The sequence below is a fragment of the Ammospiza nelsoni genome, chromosome 6 (genome assembly GCF_027579445.1).
Source record: "Ammospiza nelsoni isolate bAmmNel1 chromosome 6, bAmmNel1.pri, whole genome shotgun sequence".
NCBI classification, from domain to species: Eukaryota; Metazoa; Chordata; class Aves; order Passeriformes; family Passerellidae; genus Ammospiza; species Ammospiza nelsoni.
The window spans coordinates 10,076,307-10,090,043 of record NC_080638.1 but is presented as its reverse complement, the minus strand read 5'-3'; the positions used below and the strand labels follow the sequence as shown (position 1 = coordinate 10,090,043).

Below are 13,737 nucleotides of genomic sequence, written 5' to 3'. Positions count from 1 at the left end.
TGCTTTCTGTGGTTGCTTGAATAAGTTTAAGCTACTCAAGCCATAGGATTTTTGCAGGTTCCCTACTTCTAGGGAGCGTAAATGAGAAGAAATGCTGTGCATCTGATTTTTTTCAAGCCTATCCTTTTACTTTCCAGGCTGTGATGCTGTTCTCTTTATGACTGCAACTCTATATTAGAAAGTTGTATTTGTCAAATAATAGAAATCAGTTTGTGTGTTTTCTCACCAAGAACCATGTTGTGCTTCTCCCTCCCTTCCCTCTCACCTCCCCCTTGCACATAATTTTGTAAAATGTTGGCAATTTTGCATCCCCACTTTGAGTACATGAACTGAAGTATAAAACTGGGTACTTTATGGAATGGATGTGCTGTACATGAGAAGAAAATCAGGTGGTTTTTATACCTTAAGGGTATCTGTACATTAGGATGAAGTGAGCCTGACTTGACTTTTTTTTTTGATGTAGGTCAGGAGAATTGATCCTGAGTTTGCTGAGCTGATAAACTTCTGAATTCTGTATGGAAATGAACTGACACAAGGGTGGGATTTAGGGAGGGGACACGAGGGGGTTCTTTGAACCAAACTCTTGCTATAATTAGCATCTCAGAAGTTGCCTTCTAAGCTCTATTAAGCTATTGATTAATTACAAGGAAACTTGAAGGGAATGGGTTTTATTAATTTGACCAAGTATTAAAAAAAGTAACGCTGTTGACTCTTCAGTGGATAAGTACAGGGACCCACCTTGAGAACGTGGTGGTGAAATGAGGGAAATCAGCCAATGCACTGGCAGGAGCAGTCAGTTTCTAGAACAGCAGGATGTTGATGGAGAGCTTCAGTGGGCTCTGAGAGCTACATATTCCATCCCATCCTGATATCCCTGAGCAGGGTGTTGGGCTTTCTCAAGAAGCAGAAGTTTAACTGTAAGAACAGGAAATGTCTGAAAGACAAAGTAAATTACAATAAGATGAGAATACAAAAGCTGTGGGTGCTGATGGAAACCATCTCTTGCCCACAAAGTCACTGCTGTGGCAGCTTGAATTCATGTGTAGTGTTAAACACTCTGCAATTTGGAAGGCAACCTTACATCATTGCTTCAGCAGCCATGGGAAGTTTCATCCTGCAGAGTTGGAAAGGCACCAAAAGGATGGTCTGTGATGCATGAAAAATCTGGAGTTTGGAGGCTGTCCATTGGTGTCCTGATATCATCACCCCGCTCTTTGTTCAGAGCTTTAAATAAAAAGGTCACAACAATTTCTCTTTATTTAGTTTCCTCCTCCCCCTGGGGATTATTAATGGCCCTGAAGCAGATCCATTCTCTCCTTGCATTTACTGCTCTGGGGACTGGATTCTGTACCAGACCAGTGGGAACAGAAGTTGGCTAGTAAAAAATTAAGGAAAGCAAACTTGCTCTTACTCCTTTCTATCTGAACTAGTTCTGTAGGTATTTTAAAGCAGCATAGTTTGCAATGCTGACAATTCATGAACTTAACCCCTGCAACTCATGCTGTACAATTCTACCTAAAAGTGCATTGAAAATTTTTCCTTTTTTTTCTTTTTTTGCTTTGAGCTTATTTTTAGTAGCTACATGTTTAATGAAAGATATTGAACACCTTAAGGCTTTTACGGATCGTTCCCTGTATCTGAAAGGTCCCATTTTAATGTGCATTTTGTGCATTTTCTTCATCTACCTTCTACTTTTATCTTAGCCAATGACAGTGAGATTCCTAAGGCTACTTTCTCTTTAAGGGAATACTGCTTACATAAATAGCCCTTTATACCATCTCCTTGTTTTATAATATTAATTGTTTATCAGGAGACAGGAAATATTCCTTAGAAAATGTGTTTTCCTGCTTGTGCATGCCTTGTTACTATTTCAATTATGCAGATTCTTGATGCTGTGGAAATTTGTGCTTGATGACGCCAAGGCAGCTGCACGTTGTTAGCATTGTAGGCTGTCAGATGATCATGTGGGATTCTTGCAGCATGCAACATTCAATAGGATTGAAAAAGGGCTTTTGATGCAAGGCATAGCTTTCAGAATATATTTGTGCCTTTTAGTTAGCTAATAGAAAATCATAATTTATTATCTTTAAATTTAAAATGCTGCCTCATTTTTCTTCTGGTTGGTTTCATTTTGGCTTCACTAGAAGATGCATCTGGTACATCCACGATTGAGGAGTTTATTAATGATACTGTCGTTTAGTTCACTTACTTTTTTTCCTTTTAGAGTCCTAGCTAGCCCACAGATTACATGATCACATGTTCATCCAGTCATTCATATAGAACACAAACCACCATGCATGATTTCTTCTTCTTTCTTTTTCCTCTCTGCCTTTTTTATTCATTTTAAGTTGCTTTGTCATGTTCTCTTTTACCATCCAGCTTAGTCTTTGTCTTCCCCTCGCTGCTATTTGTTCTATATTTTCCCATGCTTGGTTACTGCAATATTATTTGATTAACGGGCTGTGATGATGATGAACCTGCACACTGGAGGAGCAGCTACTACAGTGGTGATGAAGGGATGTAATAATGGTCGCTATCCTCGGAATTCTCTCTACAGTGACTGCATAATAGAAGAAAAGGCAGTGGTCCTGCAGAAAAAAGACAATGAAGGATTTGGATTTGTGCTCAGAGGGGCAAAAGGTATGTGCTTCTGTGTGTGTGTGAGTGTGTGTGTGTGTGATGTGCAGTGGCATGAAGAAATTTATACATCTCAGAATATAAGCAGGAATTATTCCTGGTGCACTTGGTTGCTAGACAACAGGATTCTCTGTATGCTATACTACTCCGATGGATTTCGGTGCCTTCTCTCTGAAGCAGTTTGCATTTTTACATGGGAGAAGCACTGCATAATCGTTTTGGGGGGAGAAAGTTTTGCCTGTGTTTTTCTCATGCTGGTGGATGTAGTATTTTGCCATTAATCTGTTCTGCTGTGCAGTTTACTTAACTGTGGGGAAACCTGCTTTCCTCATAAAAACTGCTGCTTTATTTCAAACACCAGCCTGATTGAATAGGGCTGTGAATAGGAGTAGACATGAGAGGCATGTTTTGTTTAAAATAGGTGTGGATCTTCTGCAAGGTGACATTGGTGCAGTTTTAGTATGAAAATATGATCTTTTTTTATATCTTGAGAAGCTACACGTATGTTGCATGGCCTGTAGTGTGCTCATTTTAAAAGCTGTTCATATGTTAAGCTGCACGGCACTTCTCCGTAGGCTAAAATCCATCACAGTGGCATTTGTACCAGTTAAAAAAGGCATTCTATTTAATGCTTTGCTTTTTAACTTGCAGTGCAGTTTGCTCCCTTTGTATTTTAAAAAAGAATATATGTGTGTGATGGTATGTCCCATCTCTTGCTCCCCCTCATTTCACATGGGTTCTCCCTTGCCTTGCTTGAGCATGAAAATTATTCCATGTCTTCATTCTTGGGACATGGCTTTTGCTTTCCCTGTTCCCCACCCCTAAACCTAGACCGGTGCCACTGTGGATTTGCAGGGCTGGGAAAGCTTTGCCAGTTTTTTAGCCAAATGAAATGTCTGGAGTTGAAGCAGGGAAGCCCAAGGCACTGCCTTATCTCTGAGTGTTGGTGTGGGTTATCAGTGCTTTGAGCAGGGCTCACTCCCTCTGGCTGATCCCAGTGGTTTCCCCCAGATTTTTTCTGTAGCAGCGGGGGCAGCTCAGGTGAAAGACCCAAAGACTTTTCTGCCTGTGTGTGTACGTGACACAGAGGGGCAGGCAGGGCTGTCACAGGGTCAGCTGTGCCTCCTCTCCTAAAAAGTGGTCTCTTCTTTGTTATGCACATCTAAATTTAGGAGGGAAAAAAAAAAATCTGGTTGATTTTTTTTTTTTTTTTCATGCTTTGCCACCCATCCCATCCCCCTAGTTTGGCCAGATGCTCTCTCCTGGCTCCAGCACATAATTCATTTTTAGGTGGATGTTGCCAGAGTTACAGCATTCTGCCAGGCACACAAAGGGGTTACTTGAGCCAATACTGAATATCCTGGAATATCACAACCCAGCTATTGCCTGGTGCAACTTGATTTGGTTTGTGCCAGGAAAGGAGCAGGTATTTCCCCCTCTGGAAGGAAGACCTGTGGATTGCTATTCCAGGGGGTTGCACTCTGTTCCCAGCATCCTGATCTCCCGTGAGGCACATCCCTCTCACTTCCAGCACCCACCATTTTTTAACCCTAAATTGGAATGGCCAATGATAGGCCTGTAGTCAAGTGATATTTGCAAGCACTCCATAACTTTCTTTTTTTAATGTGGTATTTATTTTTAAAGCTGACACACCAATTGAAGAATTCACCCCAACTCCAGCCTTTCCTGCTTTGCAGTACTTGGAATCTGTGGATGAAGGGGGAGTAGCATGGCAAGCTGGCCTGAGAACTGGAGACTTTTTGATCGAGGTAGGAGATCCTGAAATTTGATTCTCAGTGCTCTGTTGGGGTAATAGTAATGTTCCTGGTGGAGAATTGACTCTGGAAAAAGTGTGGGATGCCTCTGGGCAGCAAGTCCTGTGGGCTAACACCAGTGATGTGCTTCACTTGATCCATTTAAAACTTCATGCAGCGTTCAGGAAAGCAGTGACAGAGAACAATGGTCAGGCTGACTGGGAATTTTCTGGTTGCTCTTTTTGTCCTTTGGGAATACACTCTGAGATATCTGGGAGGTTCTACTCTTCTTCCAGTTATTGAAATTTAGATGAATTTCAATATTTACTGTGGGCTATCAGTTGTGGTTTCTTCTAAATATTTTTAGGGAGTAATCAAAATTAATGACTTTTTATGCAATTGTTTCTGCTCTCAGAAATATCCATGGTCCAGTGGCATTTAGTAACTATGGAGAATAAAGCAAATTACTTGGCTTGAAATTGAATTTTTCCAACACTACACTGAAACACAAAAAAATAGGCAATGAATGTTATTGCTGTATAAATTACTTAATAAAAAGGGTATATTTAAATTGTTCATTCGTGCCAAAAATATCTTCATGTTTGATATTTTGGAGGATTTTTTTGTTGGTGTTTTAGGTATTGTTTAAAAAGTTGGTTCACCTTTTGAGTGTTGCTGACCAGTTTACAGCAAAATCATGATTTGGGATTTTTCTTCTTCTTTCCCCCACAACCTCTTCATGACCAACAAAGGGATGCTGTGCTTCTGTGAAATTGGGTACTGAAAATAGGTCTTTGGGATGGATTGGTCAAACCCTGTCTGTAAGATCTATTGATTTAACATTATTTGATGTCTTGATCTTCAGGCCCATGTATGGTTTGGTAAAATACTTCTGGTGTTACAATGTTTATTTCTGCAGAGCTGGCTTTTGCATGCAGGAGAGGGTACAACACGCAGCTTTTTTTGGAGTGTGCCTTGAACTCCCATGGTGATTGAATTTAAATAGTTGCACCACTTCCTCACGCTGTAGCCGTGAAAGAACAGGCTTTGCAGGCTTCTAAAGTAAATAGATATGCATTTTTATCTCTGTCTTCAAGCACATTTCCCTTGCTGTTTGTTTACTTAAGGAGCAGCGTTCAGCGTTAGAGACCAGCTTACAAATGGAACTGCTGCGATCCCTGGGCAGGGATCCTGCCAAAGCTCTCCCTGTCCCTCTTAGGTGGGGTTTGAAACAAGGCTGTGTTTTTAGAGGTGGGTTTCTTGTTGGGCTTTTAATCCAAGGGAAGCATGAAGAGTCTGTACTGGCAGACTGCACAGATAGAATTGATGGTGAGCAATGTGCAATTTAATTCATTATGGAATGACAAATATGCTCATGGATTTTTTAAAGATCTCTGAAGGGGTGGAAGAAGGCTGGGTAGCTGATTCTGCACAAAGCTTTACTGTTTTTTTGGCAAATGAGAGAAGAATTATAATTAATTGTCTAGACAATTTACTCCTAGCCTTAGCTTAGAAGAGCAGCTAAACATGCACATACAGTGCTGAATCAGGAGGACGTTAATCCATACTCCAGCATATTTGTAATTAATTCTGAAAGAAGCCATTATTACATGCAAATCAAATCCATTTCTGTGTAATTTATGTTCATCGGGGTTATTCCGTTCTGAATTTTGCAACTTAATTAAGAGGATGTGATAATCCTGAGAAGTGACAACTTGGCTGCTGCAGGACACTTTTCTGTTGGAGAAAGGCAGGATTTTTATTCTGTTTTATGGCCAACATGCAGTGCACAGCCCTGGCTGGATGGAGAAAGCCATCTTTAGAGGTATTTACAGTGATGCAAAAGGCTGTTGAAATAGAAGTCCACCTGCACTTCCAGGAATGCCAAGCTACTTTGTCTGTTGTGTTGAACTAAAAGATTTGAATTTACACGCCAGCAAGTGGTTGTATGCCCTGTGCCCTGGTGTAGTCAGCCTGCCTTGCTGCTAAATTATTTCTCCCATGACCCTGAAGTTTATGCTGCTGTAAGTGCCACCTCAAACATTTGTAAGTAATATCAGGCATTTATCATAAATGCCACATGGATAATAAAAGAGTTAATGGGCAACCAGGATCCTAATTAGTGCTATTTTTAACACTCGTGGCAGGCGCTGGGTGTGAGGGAGGGGAGAGCTCAGTTTGGCAGGGGGCAAAATGAGAGGCAGAGCAGATGCTTCATTCTTGCTTCAGGAGGTTTGGTGGTTCAGGGTAATGGAGATGAGGGGAACCTCACTATGGAAAGACAGGTTTGACAGGGAGATAGATCCTTTCTTTGCAGAGCACAAGGGCAGGAGGACAGGCCATCATTTCTTTGTGTGCAGTTATGGTCTGGAGTCTTCTGGAGGAGGGAAACCTTCAGTATCAGCTGTGAGGCACTATAATAATTCATGTTTGGGGTTGATATATGTGGAGCAGAACAAATAAAAGATTGATACAAAAAAGAAAGAAAAGGTTCTGTTTTGCTCCAGCAGATAAATGGAGTAGGAATAACCTGGAACAGCTGGCATTGTATCATATGACTGAGTTTTTATCAAATGTGCAGCTCCTGATTTGTCCAACCTGTACAACTAATTTTAACATGAGACTTCAGAGATGAGCATTATACTTGCCCTTGGAAACAGTGCTCACAGAGTCTCCATGGAAATTTCTGACAGTGTGTGGTTTGTCTCCTCCTTGCTTCAAGCCCAGCCGTGGTTTTTGTGATAAAAATTGTAAAGTGTGTAGTGGCTTTCCTGGATAGAGCACAGGGCAAATGTACTGGAAAAGTGCAGGAGTAGTTTCAGAGCTGAAGGAGTGAGGCAGAGGCAGCTGTCAATAGATCTGAATTTTCATAAGCAATTTAAGAGATGCCAATGCAATGTGATTTTTTTTTTTCCCTTAGCTTTGATGAACAGTCAGAAAACAGGGATGGTTATGATTTGGTTGTTATAGCTGACATTTTACAGCTTGCTCTATGTGTTATTTTTCACTATTTTAGTTGATGTTTTCTTGAATCTTGATATCAGCCTGATTAAAAAGATAGATAAAAGTAAAGCAACATATTAGGCCAAGTGCTAAATACTGCAGTCTGCATTAGAAAGGGGTTTAAAAATTACAACCATCACTAATTCCTTTGTAGGTCATTAATAACTCATCAGTGACTGGATTTCTAGACTATAACTGTTCAAGTTTGGAAAAATTCAGTGAATTCTGCCTTGAGACATGACTTAAGGTGGGGTTGTGTTAGAGATTTGCTTTGGTGACATAAACAAGTCTAACAATTTTTGAGTAAAGAAACCCATTAAACAGGAAGGCCTGTTTTACCTCAGAATAGAGTTTTGTGGAGGGTTTTAGTGTGGTAAGATATAGAATGTCTTTTAAAATTAACCCCCAGTGGATTACTAACTCTCTGTTCTTCTTGTCCCCATGAGTGTGCAGCTGTTCTGCAGGTGTTGCCTGATGTGGCTCATGGGGATTTTCCCTGTCACACAAACAGTAATGTTACACTATCAATACTCAGAAAGCCAAGTTAATTCTGCAATATTTTACCAGAACAATGCATTTGTTCTCTAAATGAGGCATTGCAGTTTGCATTATTGTGCCATAAAATCTCTTATTTTTCTAGAGAAATTGAAATGTTATTGTCTTTGGAATAGCATAGCTGCTTATTTACATTCCAGTTAATGTGTAAACTAGATAAACCTGGTGAATTATTCATTTAAAAAATAAAAACAAAAGGGCAAAATTCAAGGTTTAATTTGAGGCTGAAAACCAGAGATGGTATATGAAGAAATGTCATCATTTTGCTGCAGAACTGGTACCTGTGCTAAAACATGCAAAATATCTGTAGTATAACTGCCTGCATTGCTTCATCCTCAAAAGCTTATACAATTTACTAGTGCAAACTTTTCTTTAACTGGTTTTGGGTGGAAAAAAATTTATTACAGCATTATTTTATCATTGTATTAAAGATATCTGTCCTCTGACTGCATGTAAGAAGCAGCAATAGACATTTAAAAAATCTGAAATATTTTTAAAAAAAACCTTCATAAACAAATGAAGCCTTTTTAGGAATAGGTTACTGGGTTTATTCCAGTAAGCACTTTATGCAAACTTGAAAACAGCTGTAAGAAGCAAACTTTAGACTTTATTGTTGTAGCTTAAACTCTAGTAATTATTAATATTTTTAGCAATGTTATGCCTTGCATTGGTATTCAGTGGTGGGGTGAATTAGTGGTTTTACAAAGCCTGCTATTACTGATTCCAATCCTTGTAGCAAGAGAGAAACCTTCCCATCCTTTGATAATCTTCATTAATTACCCTCTGGGTGTGTTTTCTCTTATTTCTAGTGTGAACTCTGCTTGCTTCTACCACCAGACAGAAATCTAATTTTTTTTTTTTTTTTTTTCCTCATGGGCAGACTCATGAGAACCATAATACTTTTTTCTCTCTTGGAAATAAGTGGAGGCTTTGTTAATGGCTCTGTAAGAACCAGGATTCCCACGTTGCAGCTGAAAGTTTGCTCCTCTCCTCCCAGCACTGTGGACACCAGCTCCATGCAGTGCTTAATAAGAGCGCTGTGTGTAGGAGGAAGAAAGCAAAGCCAACGTTCTCAGTACATTTCTGGGGGCTGGATTTTAGCTCTCACTCCTAGGCCTTTCTGGGGGACCAGCAGAGGCAGGTCCACGTTGGTTCAGTGTCTTGCAGGAGGATTTTTTTGTTGCCAGCTTGGCTGCTGCTCCTGCCCAGCCAGGGAGCCTCCTGTTTGGCAGGAGAACAGCCAGGCTGGGAGCTGCTCTGTTCCTAGACAGCACCTACTCTGGGCTTGGACCAACTCTACAAACCTCTTTTTAATGATGAGGGGCTTGCCAAAGCTGCAGCAGCAGTGTTGGAGCTCCTGGAGAGGGAGTTCCTAGCCAGGGCAGGGGCTTGGAACTGAATGGGCTTTGGTTCCTTCCAACGAAAACCATTCTAGGATTCTTTAGGTACGTACATAGCACCAGGCTGGGCACCACTGTTTTTGAATCTGTGTATTTAAATGGCACACAGTTTTATTTAACCAACCATTAGAGGAAAAATCTGATTTCTGTTAACCAGTTACTCATCATCCTCTTGGTGACATCTGTAACTTATGTCTATTAAGCACCAGGAAGCCCCTAACACTGCCTAAAATGCAAGCTCTCAGACTCAAAAAAAACCTTTCTTCCTGTTTTGCTTTTGGAATTCTCCTAGCTACAGATGTACTGGAGGACTGGGACAATGGGCTCTTGGAAAAAGAGCAGCTGTGGTACAAGTGTGGAACAGCCTGGTGTATCTGTGCAGCATCTGACTGGGGGAATTAATTTTTTCACTTAATGGAGAAGTGTTTTACTTTCTCTTCACTTAAATTCGGTAACTGAGGGTTTGGGTTTGCTTGTTTTTTTTCTTAATTTGTTTTTAGTGGATGGTGGCACCTTCATGACATTGTTGTGCCCTCAGAGTGCTTTGGATGTGCACAAACCCACTGTAAATAGCTGTTTCTGATTGTTATTTTCTGTTTTTCCCATGTATCCTCTAACCCATAGGAAGTGATCAGTGTGCTCATTAAAAAGAGGAACAAATCTTGGTTAATTTTTAAAATACATTATTAAGACTGTTTTCTTTTTGACCTAGATGGAAATGGGCAGACAAAAAATAATTTGGTTCTTAAAGGATCTGTTATTCACATACAAGCAAGTAATATGCTTAAAAATAAGAACAGAGAACAGATAAAAATGAAAGCTCTTTGCTTTCTAGACTGTGAGCAGAACTGAGAAGCATTTTCCTTTAGCCTTGACTCTCCATGAGGTGTATACTGGGCTTCTGGTTCCCCAAAATTCAACAAATAGCTCTTTGAAACTCAGAACTCATTTTTATGCTTCTTAGAGATGAGGATTTGCTAGGAATTGTGATGATAACAGCAGCAACGTGCAGAACTGACTCTGTGTCCATTCAGTTCTCCATTTTCAGTTTTAAGGCATTTTGGCCTGGATGCTGCAGAGTTTTAGCAGAATTTCCTGACATTCCTATCCTGAGGGATTCTGCCAAAGCTCGTGGGACTGCATGTGGAGTGTGGAGATATCCACAGGGAGCTTTCTGACTCCTAGTGAATAAGAAAACCACTGTTTCCCCAAATTTCTACTACAGAATCCTCTAAAAATAGCAAATTTGTATAAAGTTGAGCTGCTTAGTATAAATAGCCAGTTCTTGGCAACCTAGAAGCCATCCAGTGGCATCCAGCCACCTTGGCCATCCTGTGATTCACATAAAGCTCAGCTCTGGATGGTCTTCACTCGTGCAGAAATCTGTCCAGCCTCTCTTCAAATAGCACAGGACTAATGCATCTCTTCCATTTCCAGCTCTCAGGTGTTGGGGTTAAGTATTAAAACTAACACCAAATAAATAAATGCCATTTTTGTGGTGTGGTTGGGCAATTACCACAAGACATTCTATTAAAATTAATTTCCCTGAAGGCCGTTGGCTTTTTTTAGTCTCTGGATACTATGGAAACCTGGTTGCTGGATTGGAGCTATATGAAAAACACTACTTGTGCCTGGTATTTAAGGGGAGAAAATACCATTTCTTTTAATTGCAGGATCATGCTACAACCTGCAAAACTGCAGGTGAGGGAAAGCAGATGAATTGTTTCAAATGGTGGAGAATGAAGTGGCAAACTCGTATTGCTGAGGACAGAACTAATCTAAAAATATGGAATTTTTCCTTCTTTATTTTCTTTGTTTTTCCTTTTTCTGGGGGAGGTGCATGCATCTTACAAGCAGGAGAAATACTATCACGTGTGTGTGTCATGGTTTCTTCCTTTGTTTATGGACAGCTATCTTTTTCCTGTTCTGAGGCTGCAAATCAATTTGGCTGACACTGAAATGCTCAGTTCACCTGCTGTGTTTCATGAGCCACAAGTCTGTGCAGAGGTTAAAAGGAAGAGTAGGAACATCTGATCATCATAGGCTTCATGAGCAGTAACCTTCCCTACCCCAAAAATTCAAGTTTTCTGAAAAAATAGCTTCACTCATGGACCCCTACTAGGAAAGTATATCTTTGCTATTATCTCCAAATCAGAAAAAGCAAATGAGCACTCTGTAGGTGGACATGTACTGTATTTATTTAAGGATTTTTGGTTGGATTTCCTCAGTGTCATCCCCTTTTAACCTTTACTGTGGAATGAGGTTCCTAAACTGTTCTTGAGATTTCAGGGGGGTTAAATAAATCCCCAGTGTTGGTACACACAGCAGGCTCCCCACGGCTTCTGTGTGGGTGCGAAGAACTGCAGAAACACTTGATTTGAAGACATTCTGAACTTTTGGGTCTGATCTAGCAGAAGCTCTGCATTCCTTTGATTAAAATTCCTTTTATATCCAATCTCTAGCATGTGTCCTCTACAGAAGACTGGGTTCAGATTTAATCCATTAATTACTTTAAAAAAGGCAGGAGAAGGCTTCCATCCCCATTGCTGTTCTCCTGCTAAGATGGCTAATGGTAAATACATGGGGATATTCAGTGTTGGAGTTATCCCAATAAAGGGTGACCATCCCACTCAGAGCTGCTGTGCTCCTCTGAAATTACTGTGCAGCTCTGCAGGACACCAGTAAGGGAGAAGGTGGCTTTCCAAGGAATCCCTGCCTAGTTTTTTTTCTCTTCCTTCAAAGCATTTCCAATGCCTTGTAACTGTATGGCTCAGCAAATTCATCCAATAAGCAAATTGAAATGTACTTTAAAATCAATCAGATTAGAAATAACATTTTACATCCTGTTGTGCCACTGATGGCAATCTTCAGAGACTCTTGTATACGACAGTGAAGAATAATAATCATTTATCATTACCTCATTTTTGCCTCATATATTCTGGCAGCTGTCTGGGGAGGTGGATTTCTTCTTCTCATCTTGTGGTAGAAAGTTTTCACTTGTTAGAAAAACATAATTTTTCTATGGTCAAAATAGACTCTCCTGTGTTGTCTTCATGGCCAAGTGGTGACCCCTGGGTTTTGGGTTCTGGATGTGGCTGCACTTGAAGCTCTCTGAGAGCTTTGCTGATCAGAGCACTGGAAATTGTCCTAGCAAACGCATGGATGTTTCTCAAGAATGAGTGCGTAGGATGATAGGATAAGAGTACATAGCCAAGTGTTCCTTTATTTGTTGCTGAAGACAAAATTTGAAAGCATAGAGGTTCATAAAAAGAAGTAATGGAAGGGTTTATTTACAGCCTGTTACCAAAAGGGTTGGTTCTGGACAAATATCATACAAAAATCTACAGAGCAGGTACAAAAGTCTTGTGTTGGTGATGTTGTATTTTATTTGAAAAAAATACAAGCAGCAAAATCCAAGAATCCTTTATTTCACCACATCATTCTCTCTGGTATTTTTTACTGCAATTCCTTCTTCCAGAATTGTTCTCCAAACAACTGCTATTGTTTTTAATGGACTCGACCTGTGACTTCTCAGCACCAGATAGATTTGTGAGAAGCCATGGTCATTGCTGACAGGCTTGTGAGTTGTTAACTGCATCTGGTGTATTTGTTTACACTGGGGATGATTATGGCTCACTTTAACTCCTAAATTAAAGAGGAAATTGTTTTTAAATGACTAGCAAAACATCCATTGTAATAATTTTGTGGAAGTTTCTTGGGTTTTTTGTATCAAAATATACCTTATTGACTGTGCCTATTTTGGAGCTGACTTGTACAAAACCAGATAGAACTGGGAATGAAATTGAAGATGGGTTTTGTCTGGGAGTAGGTCTTTTGTTTGCATAATTCCCTGTGCAATTTTAGAATAGTTTGGAGATATTTAATAAAAATCATGTGCACACCAAAAAAGTGGTGGTTCTTCCGAGCTGGAAATGATGGAGGCAGCTGTCATCCAAGACTCAAAGACTAGGAATATTCATCTCCAACTCTCCTTTTCCTGCAATTTTTTTTCCTGTTTCTTTGTATCCCAAGCATACCTCTGCAGAAGTGCTGTTCAGAACTTTGGTCCTTTTGCTCCTTTCTCATGGTATGGCCCCAAACCTGGGTGCCTGAACTCATTCCTATTTGGTCTCCCCAAGGGATTGATCAAGGTGGTTTTCTCTGGAAGGGTCTTGTTCCATGTGTAAAGGTGTGAAAACCTCAGGCCTGAGACCTGGTGCTTCTCTTTGGCAGCTCTGACAGTAAAGAAAATTGCTTGTGCCTTGAATCATAGCAAATAATGCCAAATTGGGCAACTGCTGCCATTTGAAGGCTATGACTGCCACTGCCCCTTCCCCCAAGGGACAGGACAAGAGAGAATAGGCCTCAAGTTGGACCAGGGCGGGTTT

General features: G+C 40.4%; 1 protein-coding gene across 1 annotated transcript in view; it reads left to right on the top strand.

Moving 5' to 3' along the window:
* The window catches only part of SHANK2 (SH3 and multiple ankyrin repeat domains 2), a 260,064-nt gene that overhangs the window by 144,428 nt on the left and 101,899 nt on the right, over positions 1-13,737 (top strand). The window contains exons 16-17 of the mRNA XM_059474299.1: positions 2,558-2,640; positions 4,282-4,406. Of these exons, the coding sequence (XP_059330282.1) occupies positions 2,558-2,640; positions 4,282-4,406 (208 nt within the window). The remainder of the gene's footprint in view (positions 1-2,557; positions 2,641-4,281; positions 4,407-13,737) is intronic.